Source organism: Aquarana catesbeiana, linkage group LG02 (assembly GCF_042186555.1).
Source record: "Aquarana catesbeiana isolate 2022-GZ linkage group LG02, ASM4218655v1, whole genome shotgun sequence".
In the NCBI taxonomy this organism is placed as follows: Eukaryota; Metazoa; Chordata; class Amphibia; order Anura; family Ranidae; genus Aquarana; species Aquarana catesbeiana.
In genome coordinates, this window is record NC_133325.1 from 806,016,343 (window position 1) to 806,043,922 (window position 27,580).

At 46.4% G+C, this 27,580-nt stretch overlaps 1 protein-coding gene across 1 annotated transcript; it reads right to left on the reverse strand.

Annotated features, from left to right (window-relative positions):
* Positions 1 to 760: 760 nt before the first annotated feature.
* On the reverse strand, positions 761 to 25,888 carry LOC141127796 (uncharacterized). The gene is made up of 3 exons (XM_073614576.1): positions 25,792 to 25,888; positions 23,723 to 24,061; positions 761 to 1,381 (listed from the first exon to the last, which is right to left on the reverse strand). The coding sequence occupies exons 1-3, from the start codon at positions 25,886 to 25,888 to the stop codon at positions 1,188 to 1,190; spliced, it is 630 nt and encodes a 209-aa protein (XP_073470677.1). The 3' UTR covers positions 761 to 1,187.
* Positions 25,889 to 27,580: the final 1,692 nt, after the last annotated feature.

Sequence of the window (27,580 nt, forward strand, 5' to 3'; positions counted from 1 at the left end):
GGTGATGGTGGTTGTGACCTCAGGGGGGCATAATGTACATATGAATGGCGCCTCTATTTACATATAAATGCCACCGGTCCGCGGCTATTTAGATATCAATGCCGGTTATTTACATGTAAACACAGGGTCTGCAGGTGAGTCATCTGTACACAACAATAGGGCAGAGCTGGACAGCATTAGTAACAGATCTTCACACTGAGATGTCGGGACACAGCATGGGACTAAAATTTCAAGGGAATTTAAACCGGGATAGTTGGCAAGTATGAGGCAGCTGCTTTGGGCCCCACAACAATGACAGGGCCCAGGGCAGCTGCCCCCTTTGCCCTGCCTTAAAGAAGGCCCTGCTTGCCCCCACCCTTCATGTACTGATACTGAGCTCCCCCCCCTCCCCCCCTAAGAAGTGCTGTAAGGAAAACCTCTGACACTCCTTGAACGTTCATCCCTATCTTTTGAGGTTGATGATAGTTAATCTTGTATAGGGGGAGGGGTGGAAATGGAGGAGCTTGAAGTAGCAGAAGAGTAGAGTGGTTCTTTTACTCTCTATCACTAGTCTTTGTAAATTGCAATCAGAACAAATTTTGGATACTTTACTCATTTATCTTATCCTAGTAGAGATTGTGGTCTCCTCAGGTCAGTCAAAGCTCTTCATGTTTGTTGGTGATTGTCAGGAAGGTGGGAGGATTATCAGGGTGGTATACCAATGAGTCCTAGGGGAAGGAAATGAGATGGAAAGGAGGTGGAACTGAAGCCGATGTCGGTATTATTGGTATAAGAATATTTTATTGATAATACACAAGAAAAAAAATATGTTAATCAATAATAAAGATCTACTGTATCTTCTACGGTGGTTGTCAGATAAAAAGCAACAAAAGCTGCATATAAAAAATAATATATTGTGTGTATATATAAAGTCAAAAAACAACTGTTGAATAATACGACTAAGCACAAATAAAAGCAGAAAACATTCAGATACAGCCACCAATGGTCACCAATCCTTCAAGTCACTTGTCAACTTTGAGCCAAAGATTTAAGCTAGCCCTAGATGGCTCAAATTTCAACCAATGCCTGCTGAATCAGCTGAAATTGGAGAAGTTGGTGGCCCCGAAAGTTTTGCCAGTTTGAGTTTCTTTACATACTGTGTGCTTTGTTCTCATACAATTTCCAGGCCTACAATCTGGGGAGATGTTTCAATTCCTGTCATTATAGTAAGTTGGTTCCATTTCCATCTCCATCTGATCCCTTCTCCTTGTCTTCCTCTCACTCCGATTCTTCTCATTCTTCATCTTCCTCAGGTCATTGACTATAAAGATGAGGAGAACAGTGTAGAAGACAAAGACTGCAATGGGTGACAGGAAGTGACGTATCCTAGACCAAACTTGTCCTAAATGGAGATAATGGGGTATAAAGAGAGAGTTGTACAGAATAGTAAATATTATATACCAAACCCAGTCAGATCTTCAGTACAGCAGTGTCAGTATAACAGGACAGAACAAAATATTATAGGGCTGCACCATCTTTAATGCATCTTTTAGGGTGTGCCCCCAAAATCTTTGTTAGTATAACAGGACAGTCACACTGGTAACAGGGCAGAGACTGGTTGTCTTGATAAGGATATAGCCGGCCATTTAATAACTCGTCCAGTAAACATGGAGGATAGAAGAAGGTCAGATTATCATCACACAATGACAGCGGGCAGAGTGAGGACATGACTATGATGGCCGCTCCCATTACAGTCACCGACGGCCACAGATAGTTCCCAATCACTTCTTGCAATCGGGAGTCTTCCAATCATGTGGCCACCGTGACAGCCAATCACAGTGGTCACATAGCCAAAAGCCCTACCCCGCCTCCCAGAATAGCAAACCCCCTAAAGGGGCGGCGGTAGCTGGCACCAAGGGTTTAAACCTTATAAGCCATAGCAGGGTCCCACATACTGCATGGTGGGTTATGTTTACTGGGTTTGCTGATACCATTCTTTCCTTTCGTTTTCTATGTAAGGTGTTTTTGACTATTTGGCTGTGTGTTAATTGTATAGAATTATTTTTAGATAAGTGATATATTTTTGTACTCGGTTCTCAGTGGCAGTCTGTCCAGCTGTGTTTTCAGATTTTTTTTGGATTATACAATTTTTGTTCTCCTTATCTCTGACCTCCACACTGCTAGACAATCCCTTAGTGACCACCTCCATTCCAATTTTGATCTCCACCTTAAACGACTACATCTACAATGTTATTCCCAGAACAATAAACCCGGAGCTAAGCAATTTAAACGTAGATTGGCTCATGCCAAAATCCCCTATCTCACTGATCATTCCGGCACCCGACACACCAACCCTAAAGATATTGCTGACCAATTTGGCTCTTTCTATGCCAAGCTATACAACCTCACATCTTCCACCACCGCATCAACTCCTGCATTTGCTGATATTGAGAGCTTCTTAAATAATTTATAGTTACCCACACTTTCGCAGGACCAGATACATTCTCTTTCATCCCCTTTCACGCCATCAGAAGTAGATAAAGCTATTGCTTTGCTACCACCCCATAAGGCCCCAGGCCTGATTGTTTTAGTAACAAATACTACAAACTATTCTCCAAAATTCTTACCCTTCACTTAAATAATTCATTCAACCATATCGCCTCTATGGGTTCCATACCTGCAGAATCCTTACAAGCCACAATCACCACCATTCCAAAACCAGGCAAGTCACACGACGATCCTGCCAGCTACAGACCCATCTCTTTACTGAACACCGACACCAAGCTATTCGCTAATTTTCTCTCCAACATCATCCCCTTCTTAGTACATATCAATCAGGTGGGTTTTATGGCTGGCAGACAATCATCGGATAGCACTAGGAGATTTATTGATCTATTGTAATGGGCAGAGCACCATCAAACGCCTTCTTTTCTCATCTCCCTTGATGCAGAGAAGGTGTCTGATAGAGTCGACTGGAACTACCTTAGAGCCATTTTCCAAAAATTTGGCTTCTCTGGAACGATCAGGAAAAGCCATCTTATCTCTTTACTCTTCCCCCAGCACTAGGGTCATAACATCAGGCATACTTTCTGAACCCTTCCACATCACCAATGGGACACACCAGGGATGTCCACTTTCCCCCTTAATATTTGCCCTAATTATGGAGCCCCTGACCCAATCCATCCACACTAATCCCCTTATCTCAGATATTGAAATTGGTTATCAGTCGCATAAAATCGGCCTCTACGCTGATGATATGATTATATCCCTCACTGACCCTGTCAAGTTTGGATGAGCTTCGAGTTCGAGTCGAACACATGTTCGACTCGAACATCGGCTGTTCGCCAGTTTTCTGAACAGCGAACAATTTGGGGTGTTTGCGGCAAATTCGAAAGCCGCGGAACACCCTTTAAAAGTCTATTTGAGAAGTCAAAAGTGCTAATTTTAAAGGCTTATATGCATGGTATTATAAATAGTGTATGGGGACCTGGGTTCTGCCCCAGGGGACATGGATCAATGCAAAAAAAAGTTTTAAAAACGGCAGTTTTTTCAGGAGCGGTGATTTTAATAATGCTTAAAGTGAAACAATAAAAGTGTAATAGTCCTTTAAATTTCGACACCTGGGGGGTGTCTATAGTATGCCTGTATAGGGGCACATGTTTCCCGTGTTAATAATGAATTGCCGGTCCGACAATACACATAAAAGTTCATTGATAAAAACGGCATGGGAATTCCCCACAGAGGAACCCCAAACCAAATTTTTTTTAAAAAATGACGTTGGGGGCTCCCCTAAATTCCATACCAGGCCCTTCAGGTCTGGTATGGATTTTAAGGGGAACCCCGCGCCAAAATAAAAAAAAAAATGGCATGGGGTCCCCCCAAAAATCCATATCAGACCCTTATCCAAACACGCAACCTGGCAGGCCGGGACAAGAGAGCGCCCCCCCCTGAACTGTACCAGGCCACATGCCCTCAACATTGGGAGGGTGCTTTGGGATAGCCCACAAAACACCTTGTCCCCATGTTGATGGGGACAAGAGCCTCATCCCCACAACCCTTGTGGGGGTCTGCGGGTGGGGGGCTTATCGAAATCTGGAAGCCCTCTTTAACAAGGGGACCCCCAGATCCCGCCCCCCCTGTGTGAAATGGTAAGGGAGTACTTTTGTACCCCTACCATTTCACAAAAAAAGTGTTAAAAATGACAGAGTTTTTGACAATTCCTTTATTTAAATGCTTCTTCTTTCTTCTATCTTCTATCTTCCTTCGGTTTCTTCCTCCATCTTCTTCTTCTTCTGGATCTTCCTCCAGTGTTCTCATCCGGCATCTTCCTCTGCTGCGTCTTCTTCCCTTCTTCTCCTCGGGCCGCTCCGCATCCATGATGAGAGGCTCCCGCTGCACTGTGTGACGCTTCTCCTCTTCTGACGGTTCTTAAATAATGGATGGCGGGGCCACCTGGTGACCCCGCCCCCCTCTGATGCATGGGGACTTAACGCGGACATCCCTATGGGTTTCCCTGTGATGTCAGAGGGGGTGGATTCACCTGGTTACATAACGGGTGACCCCGCCCCCTCTGACGTCACGGGGAATGCCACGGGGAAGTCCCCGTCAAGTCCCCGTGCGTCAAAGGGGGGCGGGGTCATGGGTGGCCCCACCCTCCATTATTTAAGAACCGTCAGAAGAGGAGAAGCGTCACACAGCGGGAGCCTCCCATCATGGATGCGGAGCGGCCCTAGGAGAAGGGAAGAAGACGCCGCAGAGGAAGATGCCGGATGAGAACACTGGAGGAGGAGGAGGAGGGAGGAGGAGGAAGAAGAAGGAAGAAGGAAGAAGAAGAAGGAAGAAGGGAGGAGGAGGAGGAGGAGGAGGAGGAAGAAGAAGAGGAAGAAGAAGAGTCAAAAACTGTCTCTTGTCATTTTTGACAGTTTTTTTGTGAAATGGTAGGGGTACTTTTGTACCCCCTTACCATTTCACACAGGGGGGGCGGGATCTGGGGGTCCCATTGTTAAAGGGGGCTTCCAGTTTCCAATAATCCCCCCGCCCGCAGACCTCCACAACCACCGGGCAAGGGTTGTGGGGATGAGGCCCTTGTCCCCATCAACAGGGGGACAAGGTGCTTTGGGGGCTACCCCAAAGCACCCTCCCAATGTGGAGGGCATGTGGCCTGGTACGGTTCATGAGGGGAGGGGGGTGCTCTCTCACCCCCCACTCTTTTCCTGCGGCCTGCCAGGTTGCGTGCTCGGATAAGGGTCTGGTATGTATTTTGGCGCAGGGTTTTTTTTTAATCTTGGCGCGGGGTTCCCCTAAAAATCCATAACCCTTCAGGTCTGGTATAGATTTTGAGGGGGACCCCCACGCCATTTAAAAAAAAAACAATTGTCTGGGGTTCCCCTTAATATCCATACAAGACCTGAAGGGCCTGGTATGGAATTTAGGGGGACCCCCATGCCATTTTTTTGAGAAATTTTGGTTCGGGGTTCCCCTGTGGGGAATTCCCATGCCATTTTTATCAATGAACTTTTATGTGTTTCACTATATTCATTAATAGCCGCGAGTAGTTTTAAATGACTTTTTTTCCTTTGAAATGTAATTTTGCTGTCGGACTGTTCTAAACACGGGAAACATGCGCCCCTTTACAGACATACTATAGACACCCCCCAGGTATGAAATTTAAAGGAATATTACACTTCTATTGTTTCACTTTAAGCATTATTAAAATCACTGCTTCCAAAAAAACGGCCATTTTTAAAACTTTTTTTTGCATTGATACATGTCCCCTGGGGCAGGACCCGGTTCCCCAAACACTTTTTATAACAATAACTTGTACATAAGCCTTTAAAATTTGCAATTTTGATTATTCATGTTTGTCCCATAGACTTTAACGGCGTTCGCGTGTTCGAACAAATTTTTTGCCTGTTCGCATGTTCTGGTGTGAACCGAATGTTCGGCTCATCCCTAGTTATTAACTATGATAGCTTTAAGGTGATTACTTCTATATATGTAAATATGTATGTTTCTGCATACAGTGATCTCTCTGAGCTCACAGATGGTCGAATTGTCCCAGGACCGTTATGGCTAGTCTTTTGTTAGTACCTGATAAAACCAGCTTCTTTGCACCTTCTTTCAAGCCTTTAACCACTTGCCCACTGCCGCACGCACATATATATGAATGGCAGAATGGCACAACTGGGCAAATGGGCGTGCAGGTACGTCCCTTTGAATTTGCCTGCCGGGAGCTCCGGGAGCTCCGTGAGACGGATCGCGGGTCCCGCGGACTCGATCGCCGCGGGGATACCTACGATCGTCTCACGGAGCTGAAAACGGGGAGATGCTAATGTAAACAAGCATCTCCCCGTTCTGCCTAGTGACACTGTCACTGATCACAGCTCCCTGTAATGGGGAGCTATGATCAGTGATGTGTCACATGTAGCCACGGCCCCTAACAGTTAGACTCACTCCCCAGGTCACACTTAACCCCTCCCCGCCCCCTAGCGGTTAACCCCTTCACTGCCAGTGTCATTTTTACAGTAATCGGTGCAATTTTATAGCACCGATCGCTGTAAAAATGACAATGGTCCCAAAAATGTGTCAAAATTGTGTCCGCCATAATGTCGCAGTCATGATAAAAAACGCAGATAATAAAAATGCCATAAAACTATCCTCTATTTTTTAGACGCTATAACTTTTGCGCAAGCCAATCAATAAACGCTTATTGCAATTTTTTTTTACCAAAAATATGAAGAAAACATTTCGGCCTAAACTGAAGAAGAAATTAAAAAAAAAAATGGGATATTTATTATAGCAAAAAGTAAAAAAAAATTGTGTTTTTTTTTTTTTTTTTCCAACATGTCGCTCTTCTTTTGTTTTTAGCGCAAAAATGAAAACCGCAGAGATGATCAAAGACCACCAAAAGAAAGCTCTATTTGTGGGGAAAAAATGATAAAAATTTAATTTGGGTACAGTGTTGCATGACCGTGCAATTGTCATTCAAATTGCGACAGCGCTGAAAATTGGCTTGGGCAGGTAGGGGGTGAAAATGCCCAGTATTGAAGTGGTTAATGCCCTCCAGAAATGCAGATCCACAATGTTACCCGCTGACTCACTGAAAGCAGAAACCCCCTGACAGATTCCGCCTCTGACAACTGCTCACCGAAAATGACAGCTCCCTGTCCCCACCACGGAACTTGCTAGGAGAGTATAGTATATCACATGTAGTTTGTTTATCTATACTTTGATCAATATTGGTTTTGCCAATGCTGGAAAAATATATCTTCATAATAAATTCTCCTCTGCTGGTGTCTTCCTTATTACCCATTGGGGAGATTTTCCCTCATTTGCTATCATGGTGACCACACAGGAAGTGAATAGAAATCTTCCCAATATGGAGCAAGACAGCAATAAAAAAACTGCCAGAAGTTCTGATGCCCTGTATACACAGGTGGACTTTTCGGCAACAAAGGTCCGACAGTCTTTCAGACGGATGGACTTCCAACGGACTTTTTAAGGAATGGATTTTCCTACACATAATCACACCAAAGTCCGACGGATTCGTAAGTGATGACGTACGACTGGATAAAATAAGGAAGTTGAAAGCCAGTAGCCAATAGCTGCTCTAGCGTCGGTTTTGGTCCGTCAGACTAGCATACAGATGAGTGGATTTTTCGATAGGAACTGTGTCCGGCGGAGTTCCGACGTAAAGATTTGAAACATGTTCCAAATCTAAAGTCCATCCGATTTTTGACAGAAACAGTCCGATGAAGGTCCAATGAAGCCCACACACGGTTGGATTGTCCGCCAGATTCGGTCCGTTGGACCAGTCTGGTCGAAAAGTCTGCTCGTGTGTACGCGGTATAACTCTTATCTCTTTTATAATATTTTATAAAAAGTCTTAGCTGGAATTGGGCTTCATCTACAATTGACCTGGTAGATTTGTTGGGGAAAAAATAGAACGTCTCACAATTATAAATTGTGAGATTATGAAGCAGCTCATTCTGGTGTCCTCCTCACATTATGTACTTGTATGACGTCTTCTACTGAATGTTGGGTCTCTGTTGAAGTTTTTTATCTCTGTCCCTCTGCATAAAAACTGTATTTTATATTAGGACTTGTTCTGTGGTGTGTTCAGTGGTGAAGGGTTGGTGGCCAGTGTCCAGGGTTCCCTCCTAGGTAGGGGTGACACAAGTCCAAAACCACACAAGCTATCCTGCCTGAAAGCTATCAAAGCTGACAGCAAATCATAGGTGTTGGAGGCATTGCCCACCCATCAACTGCATGTATACAATAGGCATGCTGTGGGGCAGGGAATACCTGCACTGCCCATTATTGGCTGTCAGCTTGGACAGCTTCTCTGTGCCCTCTAAGAATTCTTCACTCAGGGAAACCAACCCCATGGCCCCATTCATGATACACCTCTATATGGGAAGGTAAAAGGCTCTGATGGAAGCTGATCATTCTGTTATGTTATGTATTTCCTGGATTGTAATCTTTGTGTCTGGAATATTTTATCTCTCAGTAAAAACTTTAGTAGTAAATTCAGCCTGGAGACATTTCTCTCACTCACCTGCACAGGAGATGTTGATGGATCTACTTAGATTATTGATCTGATTGGTGACATCACAGAGGAGGGTTCCGGAGACCGGAGGAGGAAGAGTTACCCGGTTGTGTGGGGAGTTGCTCCCAGCTGTCCCTGATTTGGAACAAAGTCCCTCTGTCCCCCTGTCCGCTAAACTTTTCATCCAAATTCTGAATTGCTGCATTTGTAAATATCAAAAGCCAATATAAAGGAATAGTAGTGGTAAAAAAAAAGCACTTGTGGATTTAACTAATCATTTTTTTTTTGTAGAATTCCCCTTTAAGGGGGTGTGGCAGGGGATGTGTCCTATGGCCACATACTTTTGCTAATAAGTGTCCCTCATTCCCATCTCAAAAAGTTTGTCTCCTCCACCATGTCTCCTCCAACATTGCTCCTCAACTGTGTCTCCTCCACTATGTTCTTTCATGTCAGATGTCAGGAACGTGTTACCAGCCATCAGGCTAAGACCTGCTGTTATTTGCTGACAGAGAGCATCCATAGGCAAGGTCTAGGGATGAGCTTCGAGTTCGAGTCGAACTCATGTTCGACTCGAACATTGGCTGTTCGCAAGTTCGCCGAACAGCGAACAATTTGGGGTGTTTGCGGCAAATTCGAATGCCGCGGAACACCCTTTAAAAGTCTATGGGAGAAATCAAAAGGGCTAATTTTAAAGGCTAATATGCAAGTTATTGTCATAAAAAGTGTTTGGGGACCCAGGTCCTGCCCCAGGGGACATGCATCAATGCAAAAAAAGTTTTAAAAACGGCCGTTTTTTCAGGAGCAGTGATTTTAATAATGCTTAAAGTCAAACAATAAAAGTGTAATATCCCTTTAAATTTCGTACCTGGGGGGTGTCTATGGTATGCCTGTAAAGGGGCGCATGTTTCCTGTGTTTAGAACAGTCTGACAGCAAAATGACATTTTGAAGGAAAAAACTCATTTAAAACTACTTGCGGCTATTGCATTGCCGACAATACACATAGAAGTTCATTGATAAAAACGGCATGGGAATTCCCCAAAGGGGAACCCCGAACCAAAATTTAAAAAAAAAATGACGTGGGAGTCCCCCTAAATTCCATACCAGGCCCTTCAGGTCTGATATGGATATTAAGGGGAACCCCGGCCAAAATTTAAAAAAAAAAAATGACGTGGGGTTCCCCCTAAATTCCATACCAGACCCTTCAGGTCTGGTATGGATTTTAAGGGGAACCCCGCGCCAAAAAAAAAAAAAAAAACGGCGTGGGGTCCCCCCAAAAATCCATACCAGACCCTTATGCGAGCACGCAACCTGGCAGGCCGCAGTAATGGACTGGGGGGGAACCCGTCTTTTTTTCAATGAGTTTCCAATGAGTTTTATCTATATTGCTGAGACCCGACAATTCATTACAGACGCAATCAGTTTTAAATTACTTTTATTCCTTTAGAAATGTTATTTTGCTGTGGTACTGTTCTAAACAGAGGGAAAATTATCTACTTTGCAGGCATACTATAGACACCCCCAGGCACGATATTTAAAGGAATATTTCATTTTTATTGTTTCACTTTAGGCATTAAAAAATCACTGTTCCCGAAAAAACGTCCGTTTAAAAAAAAAATTTGCATTGATACATGTCCCCTGGGGAAGGTCTCGGGTCCCCAAACACTTTTTATGATAATAACTTGCATATAAGCCTTTAAAATTAGTACTTTTGATTATTCATGTTTGTGTCCCATAGACTTTAACAGTGTTCATGTGTTCTGCCAAATTTTTTGCCTGTTCGCATGTTCTGCTGCAAACCGAACCAGAGGGTGTTCGGCTCACCCCAGAGGATGTCTTCTCAAATGTGAGTGACCATATTATCATTTTTTCAAATAAATGTTTTACGGAATCACACTATGTGGAACAATTTTTTCTCCTTTTGCCATATGCCATATTGAGAGGAACCACTCACGCATTCCGGTCACTATTTCTATGGTGGATACTAGGAATGAGGTTCGAGTTCGAGTCGAACTCATGTTCGAGTCGAACATTGGCTGTTCGCAAGTTCGCCCAACAGCGAACAATTTGGGGTGTTCGCGGCAAATTTGAATGCCGCGGAACACCCTTTAAAAGTCTATGGGAGAAATCAAAAGTGCTAATTTTAAAGGCTTATATTCATGGTATTGTCATAAAAAGTGTTTGGGGACCTGGGTCCTGCCCCAGGGGACATGGATCAATGCAAAAAAAAGTTTTAAAAACGGCCGTTTTTTCAAGAGCAGTGATTTTAATAATGCTTAAAGTCAAACAATAAAAGTGTAATATCCCTTTAAATTTCGTACCTGGGGGGTGTCTATAGTATGCCTGTAAAGGGGCGCATGTTTCCCGTGTTTAGAACAGTCTGACAGCAAAATGACATTTGGAAGGAAAAGCGTTTCAGGGGAGCACCCCCTTCTTCAGAGCCTGAACGGGCAATGGCTGGTCAGCCATTGCCCGTTCAGGCTCTGAAGAAGGGGGTGCTCCCCTGAAACGCGTTAGCCATTGGCCATTTGCACCGGTCTGATCCTCTTGGCAATAGGTCCTGGTGTGTCGATCCATAGAACAGCGCATTTGCGCTCTTTTTAAAGCTGGTTTCGATAGCTCGTTTGTGAGTATAATCTTTGCTGTTTTTATGCTGCAATAAAGTTTAATAGTGGTAATGCACTAGGTTAGTGCGCCCTCCTTCTTTTTCTGTTTTTTCTAGCATGAATACCCATTGTTCAGAGGAGGGCTGCAAGACGCTAGGCAATACCTTGTTATAGGTGGTCGCACCACATGTTCAGTTCCTGGACACCTGAGCGCAGGAGAGATTTGTTTTCTGTTTATTTGGAAGGAAAAAACACATTTAAAACTACCCGCGGCTATTGCATTGCCGACAATACACATAGAAGTTCATTGATAAAAATGGCATGGGAATTCCCCAAAGGGGGAATGCGCCCCTTTACAGGCATACTATAGACACCCCCCAGGTACAATATTTAAAGGGATATTACACTTTTATTGTTTGACTTTAAGCATTATTAAAATCACCGCTCCTGAAAAAACGGCCGTTTTTAAAACTTTTTTTTTGCATTGATCCATGTCCCCTGGGGCAGGACCCAGGTCCCCAAACACTTTTTATGACAATAACTTGCATATAAGCCTTTAAAATGAGCGCTTTTGATTATTCATGTTCGTGTCCCATAGACTTTAACGGTGTTCGCGTGTTCGAACGAACTTTTTTCCTGTTTGCATGTTCTGGTGCGAACCGAACAGGGGGGTGTTCGGCTCATCCCTAGCAAGGTCCTCCTTTCAGGCTCCATTTGGCTGAATGGTACTGTCATGTACCTGTATGCAGACCCTGAGATGATGAGGAAGGTCTCTTGTACAGTTCCCATCTGCGAACCCCTGGATGTTGACACAGAGGGGGTTATTTACAAAAGGCAAATCCACTTTGCACTACAAGTGCACTTGGAAGTGCAGTCACTGTAGATCTGCGGGGTAGATCTGAAATGAGGAGAAGCTCTGCTGATTTTATCATCCGATCATGTGCAAGCCAAAATGTTGTTTTTTATTTTCCTTGCATGTCCCCCTCAGATCTACAGTGACTGCACTTTCAAGTGCACTTGTAGTGCAAAGTGGATTTACCTTTAGTAAATAAACCCCAAAGTCTACAGGGTTGAAGGAAAGGCACGAGTGTCAAGGTGTAGACACTGATCAGGAACTTGGGAGCGCTGATATCTGATGAATCAGATGTATAGCTGACAATGCACTGTGCAGATGCCGAGTTCAGTTGAAGGTGGAGCCAGGTGAAAAGCCTGGTTTGGTAACAGCCGTGTAGAAAGACAGCTGGATGTGAGAAGAATCAGAGTCAGGAAGAGGCAGAAGTTGGTAACAATACTGAACAAAAACATAGTCAGTCTCAGTACCGGGATTTGGGCTCTCAGTTTAAGACTAGTCAAATCTCACCTGAGACAGCCCTGGCCTGGGAAGCGATGGTGATTGGCCAGCTAATCACTGTTCACCTTTAAAACACCTGTGTCAAAACACCACCAGTGCTTGTGGTAGCATACCTACCTTTGTGTGTTTGTGCTTGACCCAGCTGAAATATTCTCTGATCTACCTGTGTATGACCCGGCTTGTTCTGACCCTGCTCTTCCTTGCTGCTGATTCTGTACCATTTAAATTTGGATTGTCACACTGACCAACTTAAAAGGCAGTTAAATTTGTAACGCCAAATCTGGGGTTGCAGGAGCTCCCCCTAAAAGAAGGGGGGAAATGTCAGTACCAGGGCTGTCCCTTTAAGACTGAGTAAATCTCACCTAAGGCAGTCCTGTCTGGTAGGTGATAGTGATTGACTTAGCTGTCCCTGATATAAAAGGACACTATGGGAAAGACACGGTGGAGGAAACAAGGTAGAGGCGACATGGTGATGGAGAACTAATAAAGGAACATGGTGGAAGGAGACATGATGGAGGAGACACAGTGGAGGAGAAATGGCGGTAAACGATATGTGGTGGAGGGGACATGATGCAGGAGGCATGATGGAGGAGACACATTGGACATGGTGGGGGAGACACAGTGGAGGGAACATGGTGGAGGAGAAGCAGTGTAGGGGGGCACGGTGAAGGAGACAAGGTGGAGGAGACACTGTAGAGGAGACATGATTGAGGGAACATTGTAGAGAAGACATGGTAAAGTAAACATGGTGGAGAAGACATAATGCAGAAGACACGATGGAGGAATATGGTTGAAGAGACAACTGAAGGAGACACGAGCAGACACAGTGGAGAAGATGTGGTAGAGGAGATATGTTGGAGGGGACATGGTTGAGATGATAAGATGGAGGGGACATGGTTGAGGTGATAAGATGGAGGGGACATGGTTGAGGTGATAAGATGGAGGGGACATGGTGGAGGAGACCTGATGGAGGAAACACAGTGAAAGAGACATTGTGGAGGAGATATGGTGAGGGAAACAGGGGTGGAGGGGACACGAAAAAAGGGACATGGTGGGGGAGGTATGGTGGAGCTGATTTATTAAGGGAGTAGAGCATATTCACTTTACAAGGTGAATTTTAAGTTAACTTATGCTACGTACACACGGTCGGACTTTCCGGCGGACTTGGTCCGGCACACTTTCTGACGGACTTTGTCCGCCAGGTGCGCCGGACTTTAAAACGGACGGACTTGCCCACACACGACCGGACTTTTCCGGCGGGCTAAGTCCGCCCGTCTTTCCGACGGACTTTCGCCGGAGGTACGGCGGACTTTGAGAATGAACGGACTTGCCCACACATGGACAAGTCCATTCATTTTGAACGTGACTCATGTGCGACGGGACTAGAAAAGGAAATCAATCTGGCCGCTTTTATCGGCAAGATTGACACCTTGCGAGCCCCGTCGCGGGGCATACCAGGCCCTTAGGTCTGGTATAGATTATAAAGGGGAACCCCCTACGCCGAAAAAAACGGCGTGGGGTTCCCCCAAATATCCATACCAGACCCTGATCCGAGCATGCAGCCCGGCCGGTCAGGAAAGGGGGTGGGGACGAGCGAGCGCCCCCCCCTCCTAAACCGTACCAGGCCACATGCCCTCAACATGGGGGGGTGCTTTGGGGGAGGGGGGTGCCCTGCAGGGCCCCCCACCCCAAAGCACCTTGTCCCCATGTTGATGAGGACAAGGGCCTCTTCCTGACAACCCTGGCCGTTGGTTGTCGGGGTCTGCGGGCGGGGGGCTTATCGGAATCCCGGAGCCCCCTTTGATAAGAGGGCCCCCAGATCCCGCCCCCCCACCCTATGTGAATGAGTATGGGGTACATGGTACCCCTACCCATTCACCTAGGGAAAAAGTGTCAATAATAAAACACACTACACAGGTTTTTAAAATAATTTATTAAACAGCTCCGGGGGGTCTTCCTCCGGCTTCGGGGGTTCCTCTTCTCCCGGCGTCCGGTTGGTTCTTCTCCGCTCTCTTCTCCCGGTGTTCCAGTTCTTCGGCCGGCTCCTCTGCTGTCTTCAGGTAGCTCCCTTGCCAGCAGAGGTCCGGGCTTCTTGGCTTCTTCCCTCTTCTCTTCTCCAGATGTTGACACGACGCTCTCTCCGGCTGAACTGCTCTCTGAGGGCTCCGTTGTGACTTATATAGGCGGAGACCCCGCCCCCTAATGATGTCACAGTCCCTGCGCATGCTGGGACTGTGACGTTTTAGGGGGCGTGGTCACCGGGCGATGTTGACCACGCCCCCTAAAACGTCACAGTCCCAGCATGCCCAGGGACTGTGACATCATTAGGGGGCGGGGTCTCCGCCTATATAAGTCACAACGGAGCCCTCAGAGAGCAGTCCAGCCGGAGAGAGCGTCGTGTCAACATCTGGAGAAGAGAAGAGGGAAGAAGCCCAGAAGCCCGGACCTCTGCTGGCAAGAGAGCTACCTGAAGACAGCAGAGGAGCCGGCCGAAGAACTGGAACACCGGGAGAAGAGAGCGGAGAAGAACCAACCGGACGCCGGGAGAAGAGGAACCCCCGAAGCCGGAGGAAGACCCCCGGAGCTGTTTAATAAATTATTTTAAAAACCTGTGTAGTGTGTTTTATTATTGACACTTTTTCCCTAGGTGAATGGGTAGGGGTACCATGTACCCCATACTCATTCACATAGGGTGGGGGGGGCGGGATCTGGGGGCCCTCTTATCAAAGGGGGCTCCCGGATTCCGATAAGCCCCCCGCCCGCAGACCCCGACAACCAACAGCCAGGGTTGTCGGGAAGAGGCCCTTGTCCTCATCAACATGGGGACAAGGTGCTTTGGGGTGGGGGGTCCCGCAGGGCGCCCCCCTCCCCCAAAGCACCCCCCCATGTTGAGGGCATGCGGCCTGGTACAGTTTAGGAGGGGGGGGCGCTCGCTCGTCCCCACCCCCTTTCCTGACCGGCCGGGCTGCGTGCTCGGATTGGGGTCTGGTATGGATTTTAGGGGGGACCCCACACCGTTTTTTCGGCGTAGGGGGTTCCCCTTTATAATCCATACCAGACCTAAGGGCCTGGTATGCCCCGCGCTCACCGCAATAGGAAAATCTGTTTTTCCTATTGCAGCGAGCGCGAGATGCAATACCCTGCCCTCGCGTCGTATCTGGTCCGTCGGACCAGCATACACACGAGCGGGCTTTCCGTCGGACCAGCACACAGACGAGCGGACTTTCCGCCCGAAACTGAGTCCGGCGGATAAATTTAAAACAGGTTTCAAATCTTGGTCCGGCGGACTTTGGGGAAAAAGTCCGCCGGAAAAGTCCGCTGGCGCCTACACACGGGCGGATTGTCCGGCACACTCTGGTCCGCCGGACCAAGTCCGCCGGAAAGTCCGACCGTGTGTACGCGGCATGACTAGTGTAGTCCAGATGTACCCCAATTTTACCCATACTGTTAGCCACCCATACTCCACCCTCTTACCAACTTAAATAACGAGACCACACCTTTCATCTGGAGTATAAATGGCCATAACAGCCTTTTATTAAACAACTGTATAAAATTACCTCCAATATTAACTTCAATATGAATAACATATAAACTCAGATAAAACAACATGTTTTAAACAATCTGTTGGTCAATGACGGAGCTACCCCAGTTTACCACATATCCACAAGAGGGCACTGCAGGAACATGTTTCAAAACTGATAAGGCCTCCAGCTGTACCGCTCGGAGACAACCCCCTCCCGCAGTGCAACATACCGGTATTCCTTTCAGGAATACACAGGAGGGGCCATACTATTGCTGACCCCCCACCCCTTTTAACCTTTTATTTACTGCTACCGTCACCGACCAACAACAACAAACCAGCCACAGCCCGAAGGATGAAACCTTATCCTTAAGGGCCCCTCCACACCCTCAAGGCCCGTTCTATTCCTTCCTGCAAACCCATGGTCCAAAGATCCGTCCCCACATCTGTGAGGTGGACCCCATCCCTCCTCAAATAGAGGCCTACATTTATCTCGAGCTCTCTGTGCCGAATCACCATGCCCCCTTGTTGAACCAAAAACCTCCCCACCACCCTGTTGACACGTATACGAGCCTTGTTAATCCTTTCCACAGACCTAGCATTGCGCCACGAAGTTCGTGCCACAATATCAGACCATAGCAACGAAGTGTTCGGATAAGTAGTGTGCAAGTGCAACAAATCTGCTTTTACATCCTCTATCAGGTCCCGGACCGTCCTCACCCCCAAATCGTTACCTCCAGCGTGTATGACCAACACATCCGGAGGTCTATCTAGCCAGGCAAATCGTTCCACCTCTGAAACCACTCTGCCCCACATCATTCCTGGTCTCCCCAGCCACTTGATAAAAGCCTCCCTTCTCGATATGCCTAACTGGCGCCCATCTGGTCTCGCATCACCTCTCCTTGCCCCCCAACAAACGTAGGAGTGTCCCAGTATCCAGACGAGGCGTGGAGACACTCCATCTGAAACGAAAAGACAACAAGGCAGGGTGATATCACCAACGCAACAGACCAAAAACACTCACTACCTATATGGGAAAACCAAACTTATACAACATACGGGTTTCATTTATTTTTCATTTATTTATTTATATATATATTTTTTTTTTTTTTTTTTTATTATTCCACTACTAATTGAGGGCGAATGTATGAACAGAATTTCTTTGATTCCCATCTACCGATCCTCCGCACCGCTGCTTCATCCAACCCGCATCTGGCAGCTTCTGTGGCCGCCCCAATGCGGAAGGAGTGTGAGGCGTATGCCTTCTCATCCAAACCTATCATCGATAAGCATTTTCGAAACACCGCCACAAATTGAAACTTTGAAAGGTAAGCACCATTCTCATGACATAAAAATGGACCCTCACCTACCGGTCTAATCTTCCCAAATTCACCAACCGTCCTCACCGGACATACTGGCGATCCCGGTAATGCATGCAGCCACACATCTATGCCCTTTCCCAATTGGTCTGTTTTCGACCTCCTCAGCCGTAAACACACACTTCCCGTGCGTGCCCGCACGTCTTGCACCAAAATACCCCCCGCTTCCTTTTTGGATGGGCTGACCAACTCCCCTACCCGAAACGCCCCAAAAAACGCCAGCGAAAAAGCCGCTGTAAACAGTAAACATTCATAACTTGAGCTGCACACCAACCCTAGCTGATCACAAATTGCCAACAGGTTGGCAAAAGTGACCGGTCTACGGTTATCTTTTTTCTTGTGCCCTTTCCGGTACCCTTTTAATGCCTGCCGTACCCAAAATTCCTTCGTCCAATCCTCCATCCCCTGTAACTTAAACAGAAACGACAGCGCCGCCAATTTCTTACCAATAGACGATACCCCCACCCCATTTTCCATGTTCCTGGACACAAAATAAAGGACCAATAATCTCAACTCTCCCCCGTCATCCTTTGCTCCGGATTCCCGTACAAGTCTCAACCATTCACCCCATACCTTCACATAGGCTGACCATGTGGACTCACTCACAGACTGTTGTATCCATCCTGCGATGACTCCAATGCCAGCTCCCAGATCCAACCCGGGCAAGGAATCCCTTCCTTCTCTGCAGCCGGAGCTAATTCCCTGAACTTGTCCCACTGAAAGCGAGACAGTGAATCAGCCAGCGTGTTTTCAATCCCAGGTATATGCACAGCATATATAAAAATATTCAATTGCAAGCACCGTAATACCAACTGTCGCAATAGTCTTATGACAGGTTGAGAAGACGCTGACAAGCGATTGACTACCTGCACCACTCCCATATTATCACAGTTCAGCCGCAACTTTAAATTCTGACAAGCCTTGCCCCATAATTCCATAGCCAGAACTACTGGAAACAATTCCAATAGTACCAAGTTACGAAGGAAACCTGCTTCAACCCAGGATTTTGGCAATGGTTCTGCACTCCATTGACCCTTAAAGAACGCCCCATATCCAGTAGATCCCGCCGCGTCAGTAACCAATTCTACATCGAAGTTGCTTACCGGACCAGACATCCACACTGACCTCCCGTTGTATTCCGACAAAAATTGATACCATACCTTTAAATCCTCACGATGATCCTTAGTAAGCCTAATGAAATGGGCCGGTGCTTTTACCCCAGCCGTAGCTGCAGACAGCCGTCGGCAAAAAACCCTACCCATGGGTATGATTCTACAAGCAAAGTTCAACTTACCAAGCAAAGATTGGAGATCCCTCAGCTGTATTTTTTTCATCCCATGGACCCGCCTTATTTCCGTCTGCAGATCCAGTAACTTTCCTTGCGGTAACCTACATTCCATTGCCATTGAATCAATAACAATGCCCAAAAAGCTAATCTCCGTGGTGGGGCCCTCAGTTTTGTCAGCAGCCAGGGGAACACCAAACCGTTCTGCAGTGTGTTGCAACGTTGACAATAAAATCGCACACACACTGGAAGACGGTGGGCCTATGCATAGGAAATCATCTAAATAGTGTATCATAGATTCAAGGCCGGACAAATCTCTTACCACCCACTCCAAAAAGGAACTGAAAACTTCAAACATGGCACAGGAAATGGAGCAACCCATAGGCAAGCATTTGTCCACATAAAATTGTTCCTGCCACTTGCAACCCAGCAGCCAAAACTGTCCGGGTGTACTGGCAACAGCCCAAACGCTGCCTCAATATCAGCTTTTGCCATCAGTGCCCCCTTTCCATAGCGCCTGACCCATCGAACCGCCGCATCAAACGAAGTGTATGACACGGTGCAGACGTCAGGGTCAATGAAATCGTTAACCGAACCCCCTTTTGGAAATGATAAGTGGTGAATGAGCCGAAACTTATTCGGCTCTTTCTTGGGCACCACCCCCAGAGGGGACACCACCAAGTCATTCAATGGTTTTGCCTCAAATGGCCCCCCCATCCGTCCTAAAGCCACTTCCTTTTCCAATTTCTCCCCCACCACCCCCGGGTGTTGCAACGCAGATTTTAAATTCCGTGCTACTGGAGGAACCACCGCCAATGAACATGGAATTTTGAACCCCTCTCTAAAACCCTCAGTGATCAGTAACGCCGCTTTCCTATCCGGATACTTACTTAGGAAAGGTTGCATCCTTTCCACCTTCACCGGCGTCATCCCTCTTGTGAGCAAACTCCCCGGTACGTTTACCTTTTTTGAAACACCGAGACAGGGTGTGGGCTCCCCCACAGCCTGAACACTCGTGCTTGAATTTGCAGGAACCCCCAAATTTACAGGATCCTTCATTATACTGCCAGCATACCCCCCATTTTCTGCCGGCCGGTAGTCCTGAGGAGTTAGTACCCCCGGCCCCCCCTTGAAATAACTGAGGCGGGGTCCTAGCCGACGACATCAGCTTCATCCATAGGCTAATATCCTTATGGTCCCAACGCAGAGCCGGACGCACCGCTCTGCGTTGACGAAACTGCTCATCGTAAGGTAACCACGCAGTTCCCCCGTACACTCTGTGTGCCTCACCTATAGCATCCATATAACAAAACAACCCCGAACAATGTTCAGGGTTCTTTTCGCCAATGACACTAGCCATGATAGCGAACGCTTGCAACCAATTCACAAACGTCCGCGGTATCAATCTATATCTCCTCTTCTCCTCATCCTCCTTCTTGGAATCATCGGGTTTAACCCTATCCAGGTTAAACTTTTCCAATGGCAACAAGGAGAAAATTTCCACGTACTCACCTTTTATGAATTTTTTCTCTCACTTCAGGTTTCAAGTGTGCCCCTAACGGGCCTTCAAAACAAACATATATCTCACATTTTGCAGCATCTGCCAGCCTAACCACATCAGTCCTGCCTTTTGTTTCTGCAGCCCCCTTCTCACCTGCTGTTTCCTTGTCTGCCACCTTCTCTGGCGTTGTGGTAGCTGGCACCTCTGTAACCGCAGCCCCTGTCGCCCTTTGTGCATCCCCTTGCGGAGCCTGCCCTGGTCCCTCTCCAAAGCGACCAACCAGGGCCCTTAAACCCTCCAATAGCTCCTGGAGCTGTCCCCCTGACCCCGAACTGGCGGGTGCAGTACTCGCCAGTTGTTGGTCAGTAACCTGACCCACCCCGCTCTGCGAAGGTGTCACCATCCCTCCTGCAGTTGTTGTTATCCCCCCCAGCAAGTCCTGCAAAGCATTGGTAAAGGAAAAGTTATCACTAGACTTACCGGGCTGACCAGGATTCCTCCCAACAGCCGCTGTGCTGCTCTCTCTTGCTGGTTCCGGCTGCTGTAGCCCATCTTCCTCATCGGACACCTCGTCTTCGGACTGTTCCCCTTGCACTGGGACTGGTGTCAGAGGTAGCCCCCCAGGAGAAGCCCTCCTGGAGGCCGGAAGCCCACGCTGGTGTGAGGCCTGCACCGTGCGACGAGTCACTGCTGCTCCCTGCTGCCCTGAACTTCCAGCTACCAGGCCAGCCTGGGCGCTGTTTCCATCGCCATCTTGGGACATGTCCCCCCCACCCGGTAAGCTCCGCCCACCCGCGGTGCCGCTCGATCCACGCGACCCGGACGCTGCTGCTCTCGGCGCCGTTCTCCCCCTTCTGTCCACCCGCTCACACTCGTGCAGAGGTACTGAGGGGCTGTTCGAAATCCTCCGTGCAGTGCCAGCGTGCGGGGAAGTGGCGCCATGTTGGCCCGTGGCCCCGCCCACCGCTCCGTGACCGCGGCGTGTAACCCGCCCGGGCCCCACCGAATCACCCGCGTGGCTCCTCTTGGCCGGCGGTGCCGATTGCTCCCCCCTTGGGCTCCGTGTCAGACGACCCTGTCCATGTCCTGGCCCAGGTGAATAGCGCGCGCCGGAGGCCGCGATCTCTGCGCACGCGCAGACGGCTCACCTTCACCCCCTGCATGGCTTGCTTCTCCCCCGAGCATCGCTGTGACCTGGCTGCGAAGCCAGTCGGATCCATTCGCCGCCGCCGCCTGCCGCAACCGCGCCAAAATCGCCTCAACGTCCGCCATTGTGTCTGAGGAGCAGAGAAATTCTGCCTCCTCGTGTCTCCTTCCCAGCACACTGTTCCGTTTTTGCTCCTCCCCTCTTTTATAAGGCCACTCCTCCTTACTTTCCTGTTATCTCCTCCCACACTTTTCCTTGAAACATTAACCCTATGTGTGTCACTAGACACACTGTCATGCCCGGCCCTGCACTATTCCTCTTCTTTCCATCATTCCGGGCCTCACTTTAGTGAATGAAGTAAAGATAAGTGAAAATTTATTTTGCAAAGATTATCCAATCATGTGCAAGTAAAAAAAAAGACAGGATATTTCCTTACACCCATTCACTAAAATAAGTGGAAATAACTGTGCAAAGTGAAGATGCTCAACTTCTTTAGTAAATCTACCTAAAGAGTCACTTTATTGAATATGATGAACCCAAAGGATTGATATATCGATATAGATCTCTACTGGTTTATTTCAGACAATTAAATACAATTTCCTTTTTTAATAATTTCAAATGAAGAGTGGAGACGGGGGGGGGGGGGGGGGTTGGTTCTATTTCCCAGATTGGAGACAAAGGAGCTATTTATTGATATAAATCTCATTTACTGGATCGCAGACAAATATATATTGTCAGGGATTTTATTCAAGGGGAACGCAGTTCCGGGAACCTCCATCACTGAATGTGTGTAATGGAAGGGATGCTGGGGGGTGCGGGAGGGTCTATTGTTGCTGGGATCTATTGTTTCGGGTGGGTCTGTTGTAGCTGGGAGGTTTATTGTGGCTAACGGGGGAATCTATTGTTGCTGTGGGGTTTTATGTTGCTGGGAGGGAGAGGTGTATTGTTGCTGGCTGCTGGGAGCTCAATTGTTGCTGGTGGAGGTCTATTGTTGCTGAGAAATCTATTGTTGTTAGGAGGGGTCTATTATTGCTGGGGGGGAGACTACTGTTGCTGGGAGGGGTACATTGCTACTGGGGGATCTATTGCTGCTGGGATACAAATTATAATTCATACAAATTACATAGCACCCCAAAATGAATGGTTCTGTATTCTCTAAAAGGGGGAGTGCTGGGAGGTGGGTAGGGGGCGGAGACAAGGGGTAATTCAGAAGGGGGGGTATCTACACCTATTCTCTTAGAAGAAAATCCCTTTATATTGTCATCTACAGACATTTCTTCATCCACTTCTGATGTCTCCTCACCTTGACAGGTGACCCCGGCTCTGCAGTCCTCCAACCGGCTGACCCCATTCTTCACAGTACAGGTGATGTTCCAGGGCCCCTGTGACTGCATTGATCAGATCCAATATATACACAGCATGCCCCTCCCCCATCCTTACCTATAATCAGGTGTGCAGACATCTTCCTGGAGACTGGAGGAGATAGATTGTGTCTGTGTGCACCCCTCCCCCAAACACTAAATCCCCCAACTAACATGACACCCATTTTCTTCAGTCATGTGACCCCCATCAGGGTTGTCACCCCACACAGCTTTTATTTACTGACAAAACATTTCGAATCTACAGAAGAAGCTCATTATATTACTGACAACCTGAAATATGACAGAAACTCCTATTAGAGACGACTCTTTCCTAAGAGGTGAAACCTGATTGGTTGCTGTTGGCAGAAGCTCCGCCCTCCATTGGGGATCTGTTACCCCGCCATCAATGATCACATCTACCACATGGGGACCCCGAGCAGAAGGCACAGCACAGTTCAGATCACAGCAACTTCAGGAGGGCTGAGCACTGCAGATGTGAATCCACAGGGAATGGTGAGGATGGGGCAGTAATCAGAGGACATTGTACATACGTCTCTCCCAGATCTTCTACTATATAATGTATGGATAGAAAGACACGGGGAGGACACTGCTAGGACTGGGGGTGGGGGTTGGATGGACTTACCTTCTACATGGATGATGTATATAAAGACACGGAGCGGGGAGGACACTGCTAGGACTGGGGGTGGGGGTTGGATGGACTTACCTTCTACATGGAAGGTGTATATAAAGACACGGAGCGGGGAGGACACTGCTAGGACTGGGGTGGGGGTTGGATGGACTTACCTTCTACATGGAAGGTGTATATAAAGACACGGAGCGGGGAGGACACTGCTAGGACTGGGGGTGGGGGTTGGATGGACTTACCTTCTACATGGATGATGTATATAAAGACACGGAGCGGGGAGGACACTGCTAGGACTGGGGGTGGGGGTTGGATGGACTTACCTTCTACACGGACGGTGTATATAAAGACACGGAGCGGGGAGGACACTGCTAGGACTGGGGGTGGGGGTTGGATGGACTTACCTTCTACATGGACGATGTAATAATCTCTCTGTATACGCTCTCCTGTAGAGTTGTATACAATCACAATGTATATCCCATCATTCTCTGGAGTCACATTGGATATGATCAGACTTCCATTCTCTGATAATCTTGTATTGGTGAAAAATTTCTTCTCATATTTCTTCAGTGTACATTCATAGTGTAGAAATATTCTGGTGTAATCAGGTCTGGTTGGGTCTTTATATATCCAATCAATCAGGTCACATCTCCCTCTATCTGTATGGTTGAGGGTGAGATGATGTCTGATGGGGAGGAGAAGGTCAGATCCCAGCCGGGTGAATATTTCCTCCGGGACATTTCCTGTACAGACAGAATACAGATCCCAGTCAGGTCACAGTGTACGCTCCCCTCCCCCTCATATAACACACATTGATGTAGAACCATCTGGAATCTCATGATACTAATGAATAAAAAATCTAACATCTGGATCAGAAGAGGGGCTTGTTGTCTAGTACCCGGGAGCTGCAATGGGCACCAGGTCCCGCCCCCCTATCCCTCCTTGTCCGCCCTCTGGGCATGGGGGATTGGGCAGGCTGGTGTCCTCATGCACATCGGTGGCGTGCATGAGGGCGTACGTGTGACGTCATTCTTCTGCGTCACTGTGCTGGTGTGCTTTCCACCATCTTGGCTGATTCATGTGTGGGGGGTGGTTTTTATCTCCAATTTCTTGGCGGCGGATGCCTCCCACTATTTATCATGCCAGCGTGATGCTGGCAGAGACCCAGGGGGTAGACATGTGAAGAACGAAAACATTTGAATTTTCGAAATAATTTTCCAAAGAATAAAATAGCATAAAAAAGAATAGAATAGAAAATATAACAGAAAATAAAATAGAATAGAATAAAGTAAAACAGAACAATATAGGATAGAAAATAGAACTGAATGGAATAGAATAGAATATAATTAAATAGAAAGATTATAACCATCTTCTGAATAGAATTATAATCATTTTCCAAAATTCAAAAAGAATCAATTTGAATAGAAGATAACACAATAGTATAGAAAAAAACAGAATAGAATAAAAAAGAATAGAATGAATATAACCATCTTCCAAATCTAATCTATTCAAATTGATTATTTTTGAATTTTGGGAAATGGTTATATTTTTTCTATTCCATTGCTTTTTTTTCTATACGATTGTTATTTTCTATTTTAATCTATTCTATTATATTCAAATTCAAATTGATTCTATTTGATTTTTGGGAAATGGTTATATTCTATTCTATTAGTCTATTATGCTTTTTCTATTATCTTATGTATTAAAATTCAAATTTATTCTATTTGGAATTTCAGAAGATGGCTATATTCTATTCTATATGTTATTCTAGTCTACTCTGTTTTTATTTTCTATTCTATTTTGCTCTGTTTTACTCTATTATATTTTATTATATTATTTTTTTTCTATTCTATTTTATTCTCTTTGGAAATTTGAAAACTATTTGAATTTGAAAATTATACAAAAACGATTTAAATTCAAATTTCGTACACATTTTTTAAAAAAATTCGGACGAAATTGGATACTATTCGGTACTATTGTAATTCGGAAATTCGGATACATCCGAATTTCCAAAGAATTTATTTTCACCTGAATCTCAATTCGGAACAAAACAAACGTCAGACGTCTACCCGGGGGACATGTCGGTTGCATATATACATCCCCACATGAAGCAGATCGCCTTCCCTGCTGCACTATTTGATGGTATTGTACTCCATACTTGGATCATGGGATCACGTAGTACCAGAAGGGACTTCACTTGGGCGTTGGATTCCCTTTTCATTCATTCACATCTCTCATTTTATTTTCTGTTTCTTTTGGAGAGAGGTAATTCTCCATGAAACTCTCAGTGCTCTATCTGCACCTTCTGGTGACACGAGGTGACATTCTCCAACTCACATCTTCTGGTTTTTCTCCATTCCTGATGGGTATGAGCTCTATCTATCACTCTGAGGTAGCAGCATCTGATTGGTCACACTCATATACATTCATTTATCTTATAGATCGCTTTGGAGCCGTTATTTGGCTCTATTACTTAGCACAATATGACGACCTTCATCCTTCTGGGAAGAGTTGTGTATGTGCCCGATGCTCCTATGGACCTCTATGACCTCAGCTCCCGGGATAGACATCTCTAGCGCTCCCTTATTTACAGTATCGCATAGGCTGAATCCAACACTCTATGTAAGTCACTTCGGGTTGGATAACTTTTCTCCTCCCGATTTTTACTTCTTTTTCAATACTTGGGTTTTAACCTAGACTACAATGGTGTCCATGTAAATTTTTTTCAGAAATGTCCAGCATCCGCTCCTGATGAGTGGAATGAATCCACAAAACGCGTTGAGTTTTATAGGATGCAGTCTCGATTTTCTATGTAGGGTTTTAACCACCTTATTTACAAGCCTTGACTCTAATATACGATCATACAATGCCAAAGGTTTATTATTTTATTACACTATAGACCCCATGACACTTTATATTATGTCTTACCATACGGTCAATTTCAATGTGTATTTTCTATATTCAGGTAACAACCTTTTATGATGTGTCTTACATACAAGAAATGACTGTTATTTATGTACCCAATGCAATGTCTTTACATTGTTTATGCTAATAAATACATTATTACTTTTTCACCTAGTTGATTATTACTTGCATCATTTAAAGTCCCAACCTCTCCCATTGTATCTCAATGAACAGGGATGGAGATGCACACATACACACACACAGTATCTCACAAAACTGAGTACACCCCTAAGTAAAAATGTCCAAATTGGCCCCAATTAGCCATTTTCCCTCCCCGGTGTCATGTGACTCGTTAGTGTTACAAGGTCTCAGGTGTGAATGGGGAGCAGGTGTGTTAAATTTGGTGTTATCGCTCTCACTCTCTCATACTGGTCACTAGGGATGAGCTTCGAGTTTGAGTCGAACTCAAGTTCGACTTGAACATTGGCTGTTCGCCAGTTCACCGAACAGCAAACAATTTGGGGTGTTCGCGGCAAATTCGAAAGCTGCGGAACACCCTTTAAAAGTCTATGGGAGAAATCAAAAGTACTAATTTTAAAGGCTTATATTCATGGTATTGTCATAAAAAGTGTTTGGGGACCTGGGTCCTGCCCCAGGGGACATGGATCAATGCAAAAAAAGTTTTAAAAATGGCCGTTTTTTTGGGAGCAGTGATTTTAATAATGCTTAAAGTCAAACAATAAAAGTGTAATATTCCTTTAAATTTCCTGTGGGGTGTCTATAGTATGCCTGTAAAGGGGACCATGTTTCCCGTGTTTAGAACAGTCTGACAGCAAAATGACATTTCAAAGGAAAAAAAGTCATTTAAAACTACTCGCGGCTATTAATGAATTGCCGGTCCGACAATACACATAAAATTTAATTGATAAAAACGGCATGGGATTCCCCCACAGGGGAACCCCAAACCAAAATTTAAAAAAAAATGGCATTGGGGGTCCCCCTAAATTCCATACCATACCCTTCCGGTCTGGTATGGATTTTAAGGGATACCCCACGCCAAAATTTAAAAAAATGGCGTGGGGTCCCCCCAAAAATCCATACCAGACCTTTATCCGAGCACTCAACCTGGATGGCCGCAGGAAAAGAGGGGGGACGAGAGAGCGCCCCCCCTCCTGAACCGTACCAGGCCACATGCCCTCAACATTGGGAGGGTGCTTTGGGATAGCCCCCAAAACACCTTGTCCCCATGTTGATGGGGACAAGGGCCTCATCCCCACAACCCTTCCTGGTGGTTGTGGGGGTCTGCGGGCGGGGGGCTTATCGGAATCTGGAAGTCCCCTTTAACAAAAGGACCCTCA

Excerpts from the sequence above, each read along its gene's own strand:
- LOC141127796 (XM_073614576.1), bottom strand. The coding sequence starts at position 25,888 with ATGTCTATCCCGGGAGCTGAGGTCATAGAGGTCCATAGGAGCATCGGG. Across the intron at positions 24,062-25,791 it reads AGGTCGTCATATTGTGCTAA|GAAATGTCCCGGAGGAAATA; the intron begins GTAATAGAGCCA and ends CTGTCTGTACAG. Across the intron at positions 1,382-23,722 it reads TTACATCGTCCATGTAGAAG|GACAAGTTTGGTCTAGGATA; the intron begins GTAAGTCCATCC and ends ATCTCCATTTAG.